The following is a 19,141-nucleotide window of genomic DNA, read 5'->3' on the forward strand; positions in this document are numbered from 1 at the left end:
AAGAAAACTGGTATTAAAATAGGCAGTTCCACATGTTTGTAATTTGTGGAGAAAGTGCAGACGGTGACAGAATAGTGTCTGAACTATTTCCCACTCTTTTTTAAATTTGTGTATAGCAAATTGATACACTTCAAGGTAGCAGCTGTTTAACTCTAATGCCAAATTATAAAATAGTCTGGTAAAATTCAAATATACCTTGCATATTCTATATTATTAAACCTCATTTAGGATCACAGATTAATTTCAACCTCAGTTATGCTACCCAATGTAATTACAGATTTAAATTTTGTGATAAACGAAACTTAAAGCTAGTTCCGCGAATTAGGGATAGCTTAAAATATCCACACATCTAAACTGAACTTCCCTGCAGGTATGTGCCAACACAAAAATTTACGGCAATTGCTAGGCTGTAAAAACTTTTAGAAATAAGTGGAGACACTGTGACACCTGCCATATCACCTGACAATATAATTATTCCTAAAACAAATTACTGTATTCTTCTATTGTAAAATGAAAGCTGAAACACTGTGTCTTGGAAAAAATCTAGTACTGGGATGCTTACTGTGTATCTTAGTAAAACTGGTGGCACATATATTAACACCACTCACATCACTGTCATATTTGAAGCTGTAACTTTGTCTTTTATAAATACATCAAGCAAACTCCATTGAATAAGGTTTCTGAAAAGAAGAATGTTTTCTGAAGTCGTACCTGACAGAAATTCATGGTTCAATTAGATCTTCATTGCTCTGAAAGCTACAAAAAACAAGCACTTAAAGAATGAGCAGTTTTGCAAAAAAGTAGTAGAACAACTTGCTCAAATCATGTGGAAATGTCTAAACATATTATACAAATTATACTAGCATCTCCTCCTTGTAGGTTGTTGCTAGCAGCAAAAAAAAATAAATGAGGATTTCCAACTCAAGACTGCATTACTTGGCTGTTCTTTAAGCTGGCAGGGAAGAGGTCTAGATGCTTAGAACCATTACTTCTTTCAAAGCATCTCCACACTTTCTTAAAGAAAAGCATGTTACATGCTAGAGATTCAGGGCTGAAAACCTATTTTCTCCAACCTTCTCTCCTTTCCCATCGCAAAAACACATGGATGTGTTAAACTTTAAAATGCTTAATTATCCTAAATGTGTTTGATGTCCCTCAAAAAGCTACTGTAATACTCCGGATATTTATTAGTGCTTTAACAAGGGAGTGGTCTTGATCGAGTAACCCCTAACAGGTATGATGAGGCTTGTTCAAAAAAAATTTCTGCTTTCACTACACCAATCACTATGAAACTTGTACCAGTCTTCAAAACCTTCATTTAGCAAGGCTGAACACTACAAAGGTAAAAGTACTCATGCTATATTTTCTTTTCTGTCTGACTGCTCTCTTTACTTAACAAAACGATGCAGGATCAAGAATCTTTGGATAACTTGAGCTCCATTATCATATAAATTAAGAAGTCTGACTTTTCACTGCTTACTTAAATATAGCTGTGATAAGAGAGTTCAGTTCAGAGATTCCAGCTGAATCTTAACTCTTAATTTAAGTAAAGATGCAAATGGAATAAAGACTGCACATTCTAGAGGAAAAGCATGCAGTTTCATCAGTAACAACTGAGATGTTATTCCAAGAGAAAGGCGGCTTCCTTCCTCTGTGTGTATTTTGTACAGATTTACTCTAATGTCAGGTACATGTTCTTACCTGAAAGACAGAGAAAAATGAAAGGAGGGGGATGAAACAGGAATTGGCTTCATAATATCTTTCCTGGTGCTTGCAACAGGAAACTAAGATACATTACTGAAAGGAGAGTGTCACCAAGGAGAGGATATAAGAGAGCTACAATGCTTTAAATGCTTTTTCATACTTTAATGAGAGTGGCTTTTTTTTTTTTTTTTTTTAGGTGAGTAGTTCCCACATTGTGGTCCAGAAAACAATGGTGAGTGCTCTAGAGCCAATGTGTGGAATTAACACTGTGTTTACAATATTGTTTCCGTCCCAAAAAGAGAAGAGGTGGGGAAGGGATCAAGAGTAAGTGTTTCAATGAGAAAATGTATAAACCAGACAGCTTTTTTTTCCTTGTTTTATAAGACTAATTGAATTTTCTGAAAGTCTGGCGCTGTGGAAGCCCCTTACATTCCCTGAACATTATGGGTAAGAGTTCCTGCAACACATCGCTGAATGTGAAAGAAAGAGCATGTTCATTTGCTACCCGTAATCCCACTGAATATTCAGCACCAACACTACTAAGAAGCACTCATTTCCCAGGCTGCTCTAAGCCCTGAGGCTAAAGCTGTTTCCTGTAGCCTACAAAAAAGATCCTTATTCTCCATTCCCTGAAGATGCTCCCAGGTTTCGCCTTACCTAGATAGGCTGTGCATGGGAACAGAGCAGCTCTGGCTATAGCCCAGCTGCCTGAGGCAGGAGGCTGCTGCGGGTGGCAAACTCAGGATCCACTCATGCCTGAGCCTTGGAAAGCCAAGGCTGTGGCTGGGCAGGGGCTCGGGATGAGCAGGGCAGCCTCTTGTGCTGGCACCACAGAACCCTTTCAGCAGGAGCAAACATCACACTCATCTCTCCCTAAAACAGAGGACCTGGTCTCTCCCCACACCCAGCCATAGCCCAGCTGCCCCAAGTTAGTATAATTTAACCCTATTTATTCTGCTTAGAAGCCTGGTTTGCCCTTTAGCGCAAGTGATAAGGATAGCTAATCTTCTGGATTCTCTGCTTCTTTGTTTTGTTAAAGTCTAGAGATTAAACGCAATCCAAAGAATGACATTCATCATGTTTAAGTGACACCCTCAGAGTGGAAAGATTCCATTTGAAAACATCTGAGCCCTGCAGAAAGACACCAAAGTAGCTCTCCAATAAATACTTTCAAGAAAAATATAGACTGGGGTACTGACCCTGTGAGAGCAATTGTTATGGAGAGTTATGGAGACAGCTGCATTCCTCATGAGATTAAAAGCTCCAAATATCTCAAAGTAATTTCTTATCTCTGCTTCTAAGAACTGTCTTTATTTGGTACAAGTGATGTCAGATGAACCTAGCAAGATGCAGTTAGAAAGAACTGGGGTGTGCATCCGTGTACATCATGTATGTTTTTTCCTTAATGGTCATTTAACGGGATTTTTTATATTGACACTCATGTATTATGGTTAAAAAAAAAAAAAAAGAGAGAGAAATATACTCCCAAAATGGCAAAATGGTAGAGATTCAAGTTTATTCAGTATAAACTGATAGTTTGGTAAAGCTGGTTCCATGCATGTTTCCAGCCACAACACTACATCAAGTGATAGGTGTCTTAAGAAAGGTCAGGATTATGAATAGAAACGTAAGAGTGGTAGAGTGAACAGTTAAAAACTCAGTCCCTGCAATCATCAGCATCATACATCTCCTCTTTCCACATAAAAGAAAACGATAGCAATATGGAATACCATTAGAGTAAATTTTAATTGTTTCTATTCAAAGTTATAATTTGGGAATAGATATTTCCCAGCCGAAGAAAAAAAGCACTCTTTTTTTGAATGCTTGTGTTTGTTTTATTGCTAATCAAGCTTATACTGGTCGCAACAGATGTGGTCATCCTTGCTCCCATTTAACTGAGGTGAACACTTGACATGAAAATGAAGGATAGAAAGCTCTGAACCAAGTATATAGCTACTTTTTCAGACCTATGTTGGAATTCCAAAAAATCAGGCATGTGTAGACATATGTAAACTGAAACAATAGATTATATCAAAACTTTGCCTGTCAATCTCCTGCTCTACTTTACCAGTACAGAAACATGGTCACATGCTGATAATGACTGCTTGGAGAAGCTACAGAACACAGTGTTTGTCTTGATATTTTTCTTGGGTTTTTTATCATTTAAAAAAAAAAGAAAAGAAAAAGTTATTATTAACAGTGAACGTGCAAAGGAGTATTTCCCTTGTAAGAATGGTTGAGAAAGTGTAATTTTGTCTACTTTTTTTCTGATATTACAATGGACCAATGGCAATTACAGAAATTAAATTAACTACAGGAGAAGTCTGGTGTATCTGTGAGACTCACAGAAATAAAAGTTATAACCCAAATGGTTGAATACTTATGATAAGTTCCAAAAACCGCTAAATTCTCTGGACAACTTTTGGAATGTGCACACAAACAGCATTTTAAGACATCTTTTTTCTGTGGGCCTGGCCAAAAAACTATGAATTCAAAAGAAACTTTTCCAATTGATTCAGTGAGTTTTTGATGAGGCTCCCAGGTAAATTTGCTGTGTCAGTACAGTCAAATCACACAGTATCACATCTTAGAACAGTATCAGATATTTCAGAAGGCTGCTTTTAACTGAGTTCAGGACCATGATAACTGAATTACTCATGTAGGATTAAGTGGCTGCCCACCTCCTTGGACAATCTTTACTTTGTACTCTGAGCTATATTCGGGACAATGGAAATTTTGTGCCTTCTAGTGTTTAGGCAGATAAATTTTTAACCTCATTACAGTATCTAGAAAAATGATATAAGAACATAAAAGCTCACATATAAGAAAGAAATGAAGATTGGCAAAGTCATGGTATATACAAATGCACCGAATTATTACATGCTATTTATCTCAAGTTTTTTCTCCAGTTCTGGCCTTTCAAGGAAAGAACATTAACTAGTTCACTTATATGAATAACTAGAAAAAAGGTAATATTTAATTATTTCCCCAAATTTTGCATATATTATTCAATTTAGAGACAAAGTACAAAATTACTCTGTAAATAAATAAATAAAATCATTTTGTTAACCAGAAATTATATCAATGTTTATTCTGAAAAACAGAATATGAACTTCTACTTAACTATTTTGAAAAATTGAGCACTGTTCATAAAATCTGAGCATCATCTGGGTGGCATAAAAACTTTCTGATCAATTAAATTAAAACAAATCTGACATTAAGTAACATATGGATGTGGGGTAATCTGCATTTTGATCAGTTGCAGAATGATGGAAAGGTTAACTGTGGGATTAATTCCAGACAGGACATCTGGACAATACATTTGAATCTTCAGATCTGCATCTAGAACTTGCACAGATTTCATGTGGCTCATTTGATGCACCCACAATAAAGTGCTCATTTAGAAAATCACAATTCACAAATAAGGGACTTCAACAGGAAATTATTAAAAACCATTCATGCCCACATAGCAACCAAATGATATTTAGATATCTACAGTGGTAAATATCAAGTATATCAAAGAAGCAGCCCATGAAGAATAATTTCTGTAGGACATAGATAAAATGCAAAGAACTCTTGGGAGTAATTCAGTGGAGTAAAGGTCAGCATAACAAGATCAGAAATAATTTTGTCTTGGTAAACATACAGAGACCGAGCACTGACACACTTCAAAGTGTGTTTTCAGAGCTGGATTTTCCACTTCCTGTAAGAGATCGTTGACCACTTGAGCACAAATGAACTATCACACTGGGTGTTAAGCAGAATTCAGGGCTGAGCTGAAACTCCTCTGATTGCCTTCAGTAAAAACAGAGAACTACTTAAGGAAAGACATATGACTGCTGCCCTCTCCAGCCACAGGCAAGACTCAGGGCAGATGGAGAAACCACTTTAAGAAGAGAGGAAGCCTTAGCAAGGAGGAAGCTCTACAATAACAGAGGTGGCTTTCCCTCTACAAGAATCCCTCCACAAGTCTTTCCCTCTACAAAAATCATGGGGCTGTTCAACCACCTTATTTCATAACAGCATAAACAATCTTACCTCAGCTCCTAAAGAGTGTTAGAGCAATGCCTGCACAGAACCACTGCAGAAAACTGTCAGGCAATAAACTAAACTTCACACTGCAGATTCATACCACATTTTCTCTTCAAATAAAATTTGCATTGTAGTTACTGTAATGAGTGTTTTTCCCTAAAAAATTCCAGCAGGATGTAACTAATCTGAACATTTTCACAAAATGTTCTCAAATGAGTGCATTATTACATTGACAGACCTGTCTGGAACGTTAAATTCTTCTTTCTTGTAGTATTACATTAGCTTGGATATTTTGTTTCAACTTCAGTGTTACTTTGAGTTAAGAATGCAATCTCTTCCTCAGTAATTTTTGTTAACAGAATCATGGTTCAATTTAAAGTGGTTGAAATATTTTATTTAAAATAATGACCAAACTTTATTAACAGTTAATAACTAATTAGTATATTTTCAATGACTCCTGCAATTTTCCATTAAGTTTATTCAACCAAATTGACTAGGAGATTATTTCTTTCTTTCTACTGAGTCACATAAAATTCCTTTGAACCGGCATGAGTAGAATAATTAATAAATTTTAATAATGGAATGCATTGTACTAGGAAAAGATCATTATAGCACATTGTTACCCACTGCATCCCAGCTCTCCACTGTTTTGTAACTTTCATTCCTTACCTCTTTGTTGGCTCTGTCTGCTTGAACTAATGTTCCATTCAGGCACGGCTCTACGTAGTGGAGTTCTTCATTATACTACAGAGAGAAATACAAAGTATGATGAGAAATTTAATTAAAAGCTTGGAAGATACAAGTCAATTTAATGACTTAGAACTACAGTGAATGAAACATGCACAGAAAGCAAGAACAAAAGGATTTTGTTCATTTTTTAGAACTAGCAGTGGTATTTCTTTTCCTTTTACATGATTCTTAATTTTTCAGAGGTTTAAACTCCTAAAGGAGCACTGAATGGATGCCAAAACTCAGGTGGATTTAAGGGTACTATATACAACTAGCTGGCAAAAATATCTCTCAAATTGAAATCTGGATAGTATTAAGATATCATATTTCATACATCACAAACAGAACTCCCAATTCTTTGCTAGGTATAAAAATATTCCTGACAAATATTTGTGGCACTGTGTAACATTTTAAAAGGTTACTACTGGAACACCTATACCAAAAAAACCTGTAAGTTGAATCAATCCTGTAAATGACTGACAATTTTCAAAATTTCGGTCAAGCAGAGTGGCTATTATACACAGTCATGAATATGTGACAGATCTTGAAGGAATTATCTGTTTTGCTCACAAGGTGTAGGTTAGACTGCCCAGTCCTACATTCAGAAGCATCCTAAGCATTAAAAACAATGAAGTCTAACCTGCAGTCAGTAGAACTTGAACACTAATGGATGATTGATTGAAATTTGGACTTGCTTAAATCTCTTAAACCTTTCAATATAGGTCATATTAATAAAGCAGTACCTTCAACAAATCGTTGTCTAGATAGAGCCTTAACTTGATTCTTTCTCCTGCTAATTTATTCCACTTTAGAAGTAGATAACTTTACAAGTTATCACAGATCAAATTGTGAGGTCTTTGCATCTAGGCTTTAGGTGGTTTCACCCTTCCATAAAGGATTAAGTGAATCAGAACACCCACAGTAAACAACACAAAAACAACCAGGGTAAACATTTCATTAGATTAATGTAAGCATTTACTCCTTTCTTCCTCCACCTCAGTGGGAATAAGGAAAGCCCTACAACGAATGACTCATAACAAAAAGCTTAGACAGGGGTCTCTGTCACTGTGAATTCTCACTGTCTCTCTCTGCCTGTAGCTCCAAATTTGCTCTACTCTCCTCAATTTAACACCACGCCTTTCTCTACACCACAGACCCCTGCAACCTGATCCACTTTGGACACCTGTCGTCACCATTCATTCCAGCAGTGCACCACTCAACACATTCATCACCACATAATTACTCTTGCATAGGGAAGAGTATTTAATTTGAACTGCATGAAGTTATTCTTGAGGCACTCTGCCAGACTCAGTCCTCAGCTATAAGGGAATAAAAATCCAGAGTAACTTACTATTGCTGGATATACAGATGATTTATATCAGCATCAACATAGGAACTGTTTATATAGAAACAAGCAAAAATGCTTGAAAGATATTTACACAATTTCTGCAGCAGATATGCAAGCTTGCCTAATTATTTTATTGCTATCAATGTTATTTCAATATATGAGAGCAAGTGGACTTTAGTACTGTTCCAAAGGTTACACAAAATACAAGGCAAAGGCTTCTAGAACAGTTTAGAGTCACTGAGAGTCTCATGTGCATCTCAGTCTCATAACAGTTTATTGATCTGACAAATGTTGCACTTTCCCCTGTAGTTTCTCTCTTCAGACTGCTTTCCAATCTATTTCCTGAGAGTCATTGCAAAATAATAATGCCAAATCTACACAGCATCTCTTATTATAGTCCAAAGTCAAGACCCTACTCCATTCTATTTTAAAAAATAAAATACTGAAAATCTGTACCAGACTCTGGTAGACCAGCCCCTACTCCCAAGGTTTTTCCTGTTCGTACACAGGTTTTTCTCAATAAGTTTTTTAGTCAAGATACTTTCCAGTTAAGCCTGTTCTTAGCTTGGTTTCTATAGCTGTCACTGAAAACCACAAGAGCATGCATCCCTATCTTTATAAGATAGCAGGCACAGTGTCTGCAACTGGCCAACGTGCAGTAAAATGCTAAAGCCTACCTGTCTCAGACAATGTCTCAAACACCTGTGTGAAAGTAAATTCAAGGTTTCCTAATGTTTCAGTACCACCACATTTTTTTAAAGGTCTACCACCACCAGCAAAGAGATGAAACAACTTCCTACTCGATCAGACCTTGCATCTAAATAGCTGTAATTTCTGTCCACTAGATTTCTGTAAGGTTTAACTGCTATTTTGAGTAACTCGTGCCATCAGGCTCTTCACAGACACTGCAGCTGCATCACAAGCCAGAGAGATTCCCAGTAGTTTCCCACTAAGCCTTTAGTGTTACACAGCTGTGAAGGATAAAGGATGCTCACACTTTCACAGAGGTCAATGCTTCAAGTCACTTCACCTTTTAAAGCAACCTGCTTCAAAACAGTGTAATTAAAAGTTTTCATTCTCTCATAGACAGAACAATTGCATAGCAAAAGTAGATATTGATCCTTCTGAAACCCAGACACATTGTGACACTATTTCCAACTGTGGCGTATAAATCACCCTGATAATAATCTGATTATTACTATCAGAAAATATGTTAAGCAATGTGGTATGTAGGGCAGAAGCAGCTGGATGGTGCCAACACACTTAAAGGAATATTTTATGTAATGATATTCTAAGATAAGGGGCATAACTTGGAAGTGTTCTCTGTGTTGTGCATCTACTGTGCAGATACAATGAAAGCACAGTAAGAAAAATCTTTATATGACAAGGTATAGAAGTTTCTCATGGTTTGAATTCTTCCAAGGCTGCATTTTAAGGATCTATTTTAGTTTTCATCTCTTTCCTAATTGGATACACTTTCTAATCATTTTTTAAAATCTCAAATATAAAGAGATGGAGAAACTTACTGAATAGAATTCTTTCAGTTCTTAATGAAATTCCTAAAAGAACATCTGCCTAAACCCATGAAAACTGGAATTCTGATGTAACATGTGAAAGCATTCAAGCATAAATTCGAGCATTAAATTTGCAGATCCACTTGATAAGATCTTTAGTACAACTGCCACCTTCTAGTAAAACACCTAACTTGTGCTTCATAGCATTTAATTGATTTCTTTGCCCTTGTCCTAGGGTGTTTTACAGTGATGTTGGCGATGCCTCTAAAGATCTGGCACAGTTAAAAGAAAGTGCAAAAAGTGGAGAAATTCTCCCCTCCTCCATGTCCCCACTACCTCATCAGTAATTTGGACTTAGTCCTGCAGTTTTTCAGACATTCAAAATTTTGTAGTTAGTGAAATAACTTCCTGATCTGATTAACAACTGCTGACTTCACCAGAAATGCCCAGTATAGATATATTGTTAATTTATCTCAGTGAAAGCCTGCTTTTGGCTTTTCAAGAATTCTTGCATTACACTGTTTTCTCACATTTCCTAGTGTTACATAGTCCCATTCCTCCATACCCTGGCATGTGACATCTTTGCATGTGATAGTTGTGACAGCTGGGAGAGCTGATACCTGCACAACAGCTGGGAATAGCCAGTGTTTTGCTGAGGGAAGGGAGGTAAAAATTAATTACCTTCCTTTCTGAGCTCCTTGAAAACCTTGGTCTACTGTTGTAATTTAAATATGTAATTACATTGATATTTATTATTTTATTTGCATAGTTATAGTTATCTGTTTTATTAGTTCACATTATTTTGTCCCTCTCCTTATTTCTTTGCACAGCAGGCATAAAAATGTAAGTGGGCTAAAATGTGGACTTAGAGAAACCATATAGTTATTTAGAGAGCTGCTGGCCTACATTCTATAATAAGATACTATTCATATTCTGAAAATGAGATATATATGGTTTAAGCACACCTACACAAGTAGTATACATTTTCCTTAGCATTTGCCATATTTCCTCTTTGTCATATTTAAGCTGCCTGGAGCAAGGGCCACAGAAATAGATTAAATTCACGTTTTGTGAATTTAATCTATTGTGCAACAATACACAGATAAAATATTTCACATTATATTAAAGCATACTCAAATATCCAGTTCAGCCCAGCCTAGGAAGTCAATCCAGAAAAGGAACCAAAGGAATTGATGTTCCCATAGTTTACTGTGCCCAACAAGTGGCGCACAGGCACAGCCCACTGCTCCAAGACTTCACATGGAGGTTCATTTTGGCTGCCTCTCTTTGTCAGCCTGCTCACACATCAGCTCTACAGAATCTGATTATTCAGGCAGGCTGAAAAGTAAATTTATCCATGCTCTATTCTGTAGGAATTAAAAAAAAAAAAAAAAAAAAAAAAGAGACCATATTGGAAAATTCTACATATTAATACAGGGAGCTATACTACTGTGCTTTTTTGAATAAAAAAATATTTTTATTCTAATCAATTTTGCTAAAAGGGTGTGTCTAAAGCAGTAAAATTAATTTAACATTCTTGGCTCTGTTAATATTTTGCTAATTCCATGTAGAGTTTGTATAAAAGCATTTAAAGAATTTCAGCATTTGGAAAATTTAGTACTCATTTTATGATAATATTGTTAATTTAATGCTTGACTTGGAATTGTACTTCAAAGTGAATTGGAAAAATATGCCTTTTCTCTTATTATTGCAGATATCTCTGTTCATGCACCAGTGAACTGACCTTAAATTTTAACACAGGCAGCACATAATAATTGCTCTTATATTTCAATAATTTTTTTGCAATTCAATCATCTTGTCCATCAATTTCAGATGGATATTGCAACAAGCTAACCATGAAAGCTAAAACGATCTTTAACATTGTCCTTTTATGTTTATTCTCTGGAAAAACCTGCACTGAATTCTGCTTTCTGATATATAAATATATAGAGACATAAAGGTATACAGAAATACATGTGTGTATTCGTTCTGTTAATCACTGTGCATAATAAAGCCTTCCTGACAGTCACAGTCATTCAGACTCAAAATTTTGCTTCATCTGAGTATGCTAAGTACACATAGTTTGTCCAGATTTCCCACAGAAATAAAGCTCCTACTCCACCTCAAATTTTGGTCTGGAGAGAGAGGGAAGCACTTGGCCATTTTTCTGAGACTTCCAGATGCCCAGGAGTCCTCACAGAGAAACAATTTGGAGTTGCCTTTCAGAGCAGTCGGTCTGAGCCAGGATCAGCCGTGTGCTGTGAGAAGGTTCAGCCTCCACCATGTGAGCACAGCAGGTCTATTTTTGCATGCACTGCACAGCTGGACAGCTCTGGAGACAGAGGTTTGCTGTACGAGCACAGATCTGTGTTACAAAGGGGATTTCTTGGACTGACATATGTGTATGTACCTTCAAATGAAACTGCTGTCACATCGGCAGGCTGTGTCTGAATTACAAAGAGGAAGATATAATCTTACTCAAACATTTGTCTATAGATAAAAGCCATATGGGATTTTCAGTGCTTTCACACCAAGCAGCCTCTTGTGTGGGCTTTGTTGTCTCATGTTTTGATCACTGAAACATCTTCTCTGCTCTTGACAAATTTCATTTGCCCTGCTGGCACTTGGTCAAAGCAATGCTTTGGGAGCAATTTCTGCAGACAACGCAGATCAGTGACTGGCTTCACCGTGTCCCCTCTCTGTGTCTTTCACACACCACATTTTGAAAGCAGTTCATGGTTCTGCCCCAGCCTACCTGTGCCATTCCTCAATGAAAGGCCCACTCCCTTCTTCACAGCACAGGTCTCTCTAGCTAGTTTGTTACATTTTCAAGAAAACAATTTTGTTGTTCCTTTACATTATTTTTTTTTGCCTTGTGGGACAGCAAGACAAAGCTGGTTCATGGGAGGTTTAGATTATATACCAGGAAAAGGTTTTTCACCCAGAGGGTGGTTGAAGAGTGGAACAGGCTCCCTAGGGCAGTGGTCACAACACCAAGCCTGACAGAGTTCAAGCAATATTTGGACAACATTCTCAGGCACATGGTGGGATTCTTGTGTTGTCCTGTGCAGGACCAGGAAATGGACTTGATGATGCCAATGGATCCCTTCTAACTCAGCACATTCTATGATTCTGTGTCTTAGTACAAAACAACTCCCCACAAACTCTTCCTGCAGGAGAACTCCAAGGCAACAGGACAGTGCTTTACCCCCTCACTGACACTCCTGTCATGCTCTCCTTGTTCCCCCTGCATTTCTGTGGTACCTCTTTCAATGGGAATACCTTCAGGTTCACATTTGCACATCAATGTCCTAATGAAAGCAAACAGCTGTGCTAGTAAGCATAAAAACACATTCTCCATTGCTAGTTCTACTTATTTAAACAAACACACATATATCCACCCTAAAAGAGGTTCTAGAGAGGAGAGAACCTACACAGCAAAAAATTACCTCAGACAAATGCTGTAATTACAACAGTGATTCAGTTTGTTTCTAAAAATTCAGAATTTCTGATACTAGCCAAGCGCTGCAGGAGGGCTGCAATGCCCCCACACAGGCAGCACCTGGAAGGAGCCATCAGCAGCTGGAAACATCTGGAAACACAGCTGGGAAAATGTCATGGTGAAAGGAGTGTGCTGCTGGCCACCAGGGGCTGCAGGTGACCCACACTGGGGTGAGGACACCACTGAGGGAGCCAGGCTGAGGTGGGGACACCCCTGAGGGACTGTGGCCATGGGTGACCCGGGCTGAAGGGACAACAAGGAGGACCAGTGAGGAGGGACAGTGAGAAGCTGCAAAGACAGAGCTGCTGCTGGAAACCAGCCCTTGGCTCGGCCACCTCAGGTGCTCCTGCTCCTCAGCCTGAGAGAGGAGCGACTGGAAGGGCAGCAAAGGTGCTGGGACTGGCCCCAGGGAGGTGCCGGGAACAAGTTCCTCCTGGGAAACAGGGAGGAACGGCTCAGGTGGGTGAGTCTTTCCTTTTCTCAACACTAAATCAGTGATCAGAAGCTTGTGTAATTTGGCAAAAAGTTATGACCAAAATTCTGTGACTCGATGCTGTTTTACTCACAGCTCAGTTCATTTTCAAATGAACTTTAAATTGACAATTAGTTTTTTCATACTTGCTTTTTAAAAAAAGTATTTGCACAGTATTTCCACTGTGTTACTTAGGCAAAATCATTAGTTTGGATTCAAGCTATGTATGTTTTTACATTTTTTGTTATAGATGAGCCTTTTGATTTTCCCAAAGTAAAATTTTCACTTAAAAAGCCAACTTTTCTTTTTATTTCCTACGTAATTCACAGTTACTGTTGCAACTACTGACAAAGAGAGATTATACACCAAAAATTGGCTGGTCAGGCATCTTAGTAATTAGTCTAGTTGAAACATTCTTTCAACTTCCAGAAGTTATTTAGATTACAGTTAATCACTTTTTTTTTAAGGACAGTAAATCTTTTTTTGATACAGTATGTAATTATATCTATATACAACGTGAGTTTCTGCTAATTATGCAATTATCATGCAAGGAGATTAATATGAAAGATAGTCCAGACTGTTTTCCATACATTAAAAATACAGTATATGTACATATATTTCATGCACAAAACCTTCATATTCTACACCATCTCAATGATTTTCGCTCGTGTCTCTGGGGTCATTTAATTTAATACACAAAGGACACTTCACTTGTAGTAAAAAAAAGGGCCAAAATCTTCCTTATATTCAAGAACTTGAAGACATTTAAACACTGGAGGAAGCCATTTATTTATAAAGTATTAGCAAGAGAATACCAGCAAAAGAAAATTTATATAGCAAGCAATTCCTCCTCCCTTTCTTCCCCTGCAAATCATAGCTCTGATGTCAGTTTTGGACTTGCTGAAGTCTTCCTTAGCCACAAGAATAATCCCATTACTTTCAAGTATAGTAAAACTAGCTTCTCGTAATAGCTTTAAAATTTGTACCTGTACCATGGAAAACTCACTACCATGCACAAGAGGAGTCCTGATGATCTGATTTCTCACTGTTAGTAAACACCAGCAACCCCTCTACACAACTTAAACATACATAGATTTCAGATCCCCACTAAGGGAAACGTACATTGAGCAGTTATGTCAGCACCATGAGGAGTTATGTCTTGCATGCCATGCAAGTCTCAGCAAAAGCTAAAACCTGAATCTACTAATTCTTCTATTTTCCCCATTTTGCAATTTGCACTGTATTGCAGAAGCTGAGGGGGAAAGGCTGGGGGAAGGCAGACACATCCCAAAGTTAAAAGTTAAGATAATTTAGAAAGTTCAAGCAAACTGAAAAAAAAACAAAACCATATTACTACTTTTTGCAACCCCAGAACGAAGACTACTTGTTTAAGGGGTTTCAAATTGCAAGTCATAGACAAACAGTCTGACATCTCTGACACTTGAAGAACCTTGCACCAAAAAACCACAGTGTCTGTCCAATGGAACCAGATGTCATCTTATCCATCACCTGTCTGCAACATTTTTCAAGTTACTTGTGTGAAAGAAAACATGACGGATAGCAAGAAATGATGGAAGAAAAATAGTAGTAAGAAAAAGTAAATCTTGAGTCGCTCACGGCAATTATATTGAAGAAGTCATCATCTCCAAGGGTATCCAAAATAGATGAAACTGTCTGTTTTGCAATAGTCAAGCGGAGCCCTTTCATACTGCCACTGACATCCACTAAAATTACCACATCTTTTGGAGAAGTTGCTGCCTGGATGTACCTGAGACAAAAGAGAAAACTTCTTTGAAATACAGAATTTTTTATCCTTTCAAATTTCTTAAACACTGGTAGTCATCTGTTGCCTACCACTTTCTGTTTCTGCAGTCAAATGCAATGACTCCATTCTCATCAGGTTCCCATTTAATTCCTGTTTAAAAAAAAATGATAATAAAATATTAAATTACATTTTCACAATACCTGTTTGAAATGTATCTATGATATTGGGGCTAAGTAGCAGTTAATGGGGTTTAAGTCTTTAATCTAACAGGCACTGCCATTATAACATAGGAAATACTGGGGGGAAAAAATTTTAATTAAATAGAAAAACTGAAATAATCTTTTCCCCTCACTCCTTTCACTGAAGGTGAAAACCTCTTCAGGCCTACTATGTCCATTTTACTACTTTCACAAAACTCTTGTCATACTTGGTCTGGTGCTGGCAAGCTTTATCATATCTTGCAAAGTCCCTTCCAAACCCTGAGCACTTCCTACCCACGGCTGCCTCCAGCAGCTCCTGTTACACTACCTGCTTCACCCACAGGTCGTACTCTGAATTTTCACTCACATCACTATGAAGAGATAATATCTCCTGGTTGTGGGTCAGAAAAAATATGACAAAAATATCTCCAAGAAAAAAAAAATTCTTCCTGCTTTTTACACTCGTTTTCTACCACAAAACAAGACACAGCCTTGAAAATAAGGACCAATATTTGAAATATCATGGAGCTTGGAAACTGAAGTATAATCTAAAACTAACACAGATGTAGCAGCCATTACTCTCAGCCACTTTCAGACATACAGGCTTATAGTAAACTTGCTTAAACTTAAGACTTAGAAAAACATGGGTTGTTAACACATCAGCCAAAGGAACAATACCCACTATGAGCCTGATTCAAAGTTACAGAACCTGAGAATCAGTTTATTTAACTTCACAGTTTATTATAATGTGGTAAATTTGGTATAGGACTAAACATAAAACTTAATAGGCAGCAATACATGTTTTAACCTATTTCTATAGAAATAATACAAGTGATGTGTTTGCATTTAATTACAACTGGTGTAAAAATAAACTTTAAAACAAGTTTTTAAGATCTTTTAATGTAAATATACCAGGTTAAGTGGAAGTTTAAGAAGAGAACAACAAATTATAATGAAGTTTTACTGTGTGCATAAATAGAGCACATAATTTAAACTTGGTACTATATGAAGGGCCTAATCCTTTTGCCCTCTTTCCTCACAGTCTGTTTAAAAGTTGTTTTTCACGTGTGTATATGTCTATCTGAATAGAAATACTTATGAGTACGTGAGTTGTCATGAGGGCTTCACCTCGAAATGGCAATTGGTAGAAGAGCCTCAAAATTTTCAAAATGTTCATTGGAAATCTCTCTGAGAGCTAGATGAAGAGAAACCAAACCTGCAAGTATCTGTAGCAGCCAGGATTTGTGACAATATTCAATGCAGTCTTCATTGTATTTTAAGAACTTCTGTTCTTCCTACCTGGATATTGCCTGAAAAATCCTTTTGCACTTCCAAAGTACTGCCAGATGAGAGAAGGGTCACGATCAAAGTTATCCACAAAAACCTTATTTAAAGATTCTGACCAATAAACTCCATTTACAATAGCTGGATCTGGAAAAAAAAAAAAAAAAGAACACACACACACACACAATTAAAAGTGATTTATCTGAGGAGAATCCCATGAACTCAATCATGTTCATCTTATTTAATACCCAAAAATCTATTGACTGAAAACTGTCATAGAATGTTTTTAGTTTCCTTTGTCAAATAAGTGATCCAAAATAAATGGTTCACATAAATATCAGGTGTATGGCTAAACTAGAGCAGAGACACCAGGTACAGCTTTTTAGATAAGTTAAAACTGCTCTTTAGAGCATCTATCTTGAACCACCACATTGCTCATTCAGAAGAACATAAATAAGTCAACCTAATTTAGATTATTTACTCAATGTACCTTTTGTAAATGCATGGACTGTCTCATAGCAACAGTTTATTTTTTTTTTAAACATTCAGCTTGGTAAAGTTTGGAAGTTTTCATGTTGGAACAAAAGTGAAATACCTTTTATTTCACACTTGAATTATGATATGCATAAAAACACAACATCTCATGACAAATACCACTACTTGTTACTTGGAACACATTGAACCCACATTCCACAACAATTACCCAATCCACTTTTACTCCAATAGAAAGAGAACTATGAAGCAAATCCTTGATGTTGAAACTGTTCTGTTTAAGACATCCCCATCTATCAACCCCTAAAACCCCAGGCTGCCCAAGTATGTTTTTAAGCTACAGAATTGGTTCAATAGTGGGAAATGAGAAATCAATGAGCACGTCTTAGAAAGTTACTGGATTTCAAACCGTGAATTTTGAAAGATGAGAAACAATTAAGATACAGGATAGTCCCAGTTCAGTCTTATGTGAAGTCAGCAGAATAGAAAGGAAAAAACAGAACTGAAATCACAGATGTATTATTTAATTTGCAAAAGTGTGCATACATGAATACACAGTAACATTTGCTCAAGCATTTGAAATAAAGCAGCCATTAGCTTGCAAAATAATGTTGCTCTACTGATTTCAGAAGACTGCTTCAAATGTGATTTTAATGGAGTGGAAAAAAGGCAAATTGTTATCTTCCCTTGCATTCATCAAGAAAAACAGCAGCAAAAGGGAAATGTCTCAGCTACACAACTTTGCATGTTGCTTTCACCTAAATGTTTAGTTTTATATAGTTGAAATGCTGAAAAAGCAAGGTCAACAAAACAGATGCTGTTTTTAACATACGTGAAGTTACTTATTACTCTGGAGGATGAAATATACACTTAAAATCTGCCCAACCAGACACATATCAGACAAACTGATGTCACTGGTCCAAGAGCTTCAGCTTCTTCCTACTTCAGCTCTTCCTATCTGGCAAAATCCATTGTCCAACTGGTAAAATCCACTGTTTCCCAGTCTGTAGTTACCCCAGTAATGAGCTGTGACCAAACCATCACAAATCAACTCTCAAGACTGAGATCTATCCTCAGTTTGTAAAAATATCCTCCTATTTCTGCACTCCAAAATATCAGCCCGTTGTTCAGCATTTAGACATCCTGCTCCTATGCTTCATTTCTAATGGAATATCCAGATCACTAAAAATTGCAGTGGCACTGTTGACTCAGCATCACCATCCTGAGATAAGGTGATAAGTTTAATTCATCTTTGAAAAGAGCAACCAAGTTCAGAGGGTTGGTTTTGGGTTTTGTTCTTTTACTTTACCTGGTGTTGCTAGAAAAGTCTGTTTAGAGGAAAAGAGAAGGAACCATGTCTCAAGCCTCTAGAGGGCTATAAGCTCCTTATATGTCCTTCAGTCATCAGGATTAGTGAAAAGCCAAATAAATCAAACTGAATAATTCTATATTAATTTATATTTAAAATAAACTGCAGTGCTTCTTAGCAACTTATATTTGGATCTCATTCCCAGGCTGCACATTGTACCTTCATATTTTACAGTTTTATCGATTCACTGGATGTCTCCTATCCTAGATTCCTCAGAGCCTAATTTTTAATGTCCTTTCCTAATGAATCTGTGCTCTAATACCACTCATGTGAGCAGAACCCTCTACCTCCCAACCCAATGACTATTTTCTTTGAATTCTATATACATTCCAGTTCCATAAGGTCATGGAAAAACTTTAGTCTTTCACCACTTAAGTTCTGAATTGAAGTCCTTCCAGTAGCATATAAAAAATATATTTGTATATTCAAAAAATACAGATATAAATCACTTTTTAAAAATCATATTGAAATATCCATGGATATTTTGGATTACTTTTTTTAGACCATCTGTGAAGAGCCACTTTACATGTTTATATATCTGTATTACAGACTAGAGAGCTCCATGGAAATAAAATCAGGAAATTTTCCCTGAATGAAACTGGCAGAGTCTATATTCTGCATGAGGCTGACAACACTAATCATCCAACTGCTGATCACTCTAAACATTAATCCAGTGACTCTGAAACTAAGAGATTTTTTTTTTTTTTAGCTGAAAGGAGCATAAAGCAGG

The 19,141-nt window shown here is 36.9% G+C and overlaps 1 protein-coding gene across 6 annotated transcripts in view; it reads right to left on the minus strand.

Moving 5' to 3' along the window:
- Positions 1-19,141, minus strand: part of CACNA2D3 (calcium voltage-gated channel auxiliary subunit alpha2delta 3) — a 394,450-nt gene that overhangs the window by 202,867 nt on the left and 172,442 nt on the right. For all 6 annotated transcript variants that reach the window (XR_007206017.1, XR_007206016.1, XM_048315277.1 and 3 more), the window contains exons 6-9: positions 16,566-16,697; positions 15,156-15,216; positions 14,919-15,069; positions 6,406-6,480 (exon numbers count right to left, since the gene is read on the minus strand). Coding sequence is in view for 4 of the 6 variants with exons in the window: in XM_048315277.1 (XP_048171234.1) it covers positions 6,406-6,480; positions 14,919-15,069; positions 15,156-15,216; positions 16,566-16,697 (419 nt within the window). In the remaining 2 variants the exon portion in view is untranslated. The remainder of the gene's footprint in view (positions 1-6,405; positions 6,481-14,918; positions 15,070-15,155; positions 15,217-16,565; positions 16,698-19,141) is intronic.

Source organism: Corvus hawaiiensis, chromosome 11 (assembly GCF_020740725.1).
Source record: "Corvus hawaiiensis isolate bCorHaw1 chromosome 11, bCorHaw1.pri.cur, whole genome shotgun sequence".
Classification (NCBI taxonomy): Eukaryota; Metazoa; Chordata; class Aves; order Passeriformes; family Corvidae; genus Corvus; species Corvus hawaiiensis.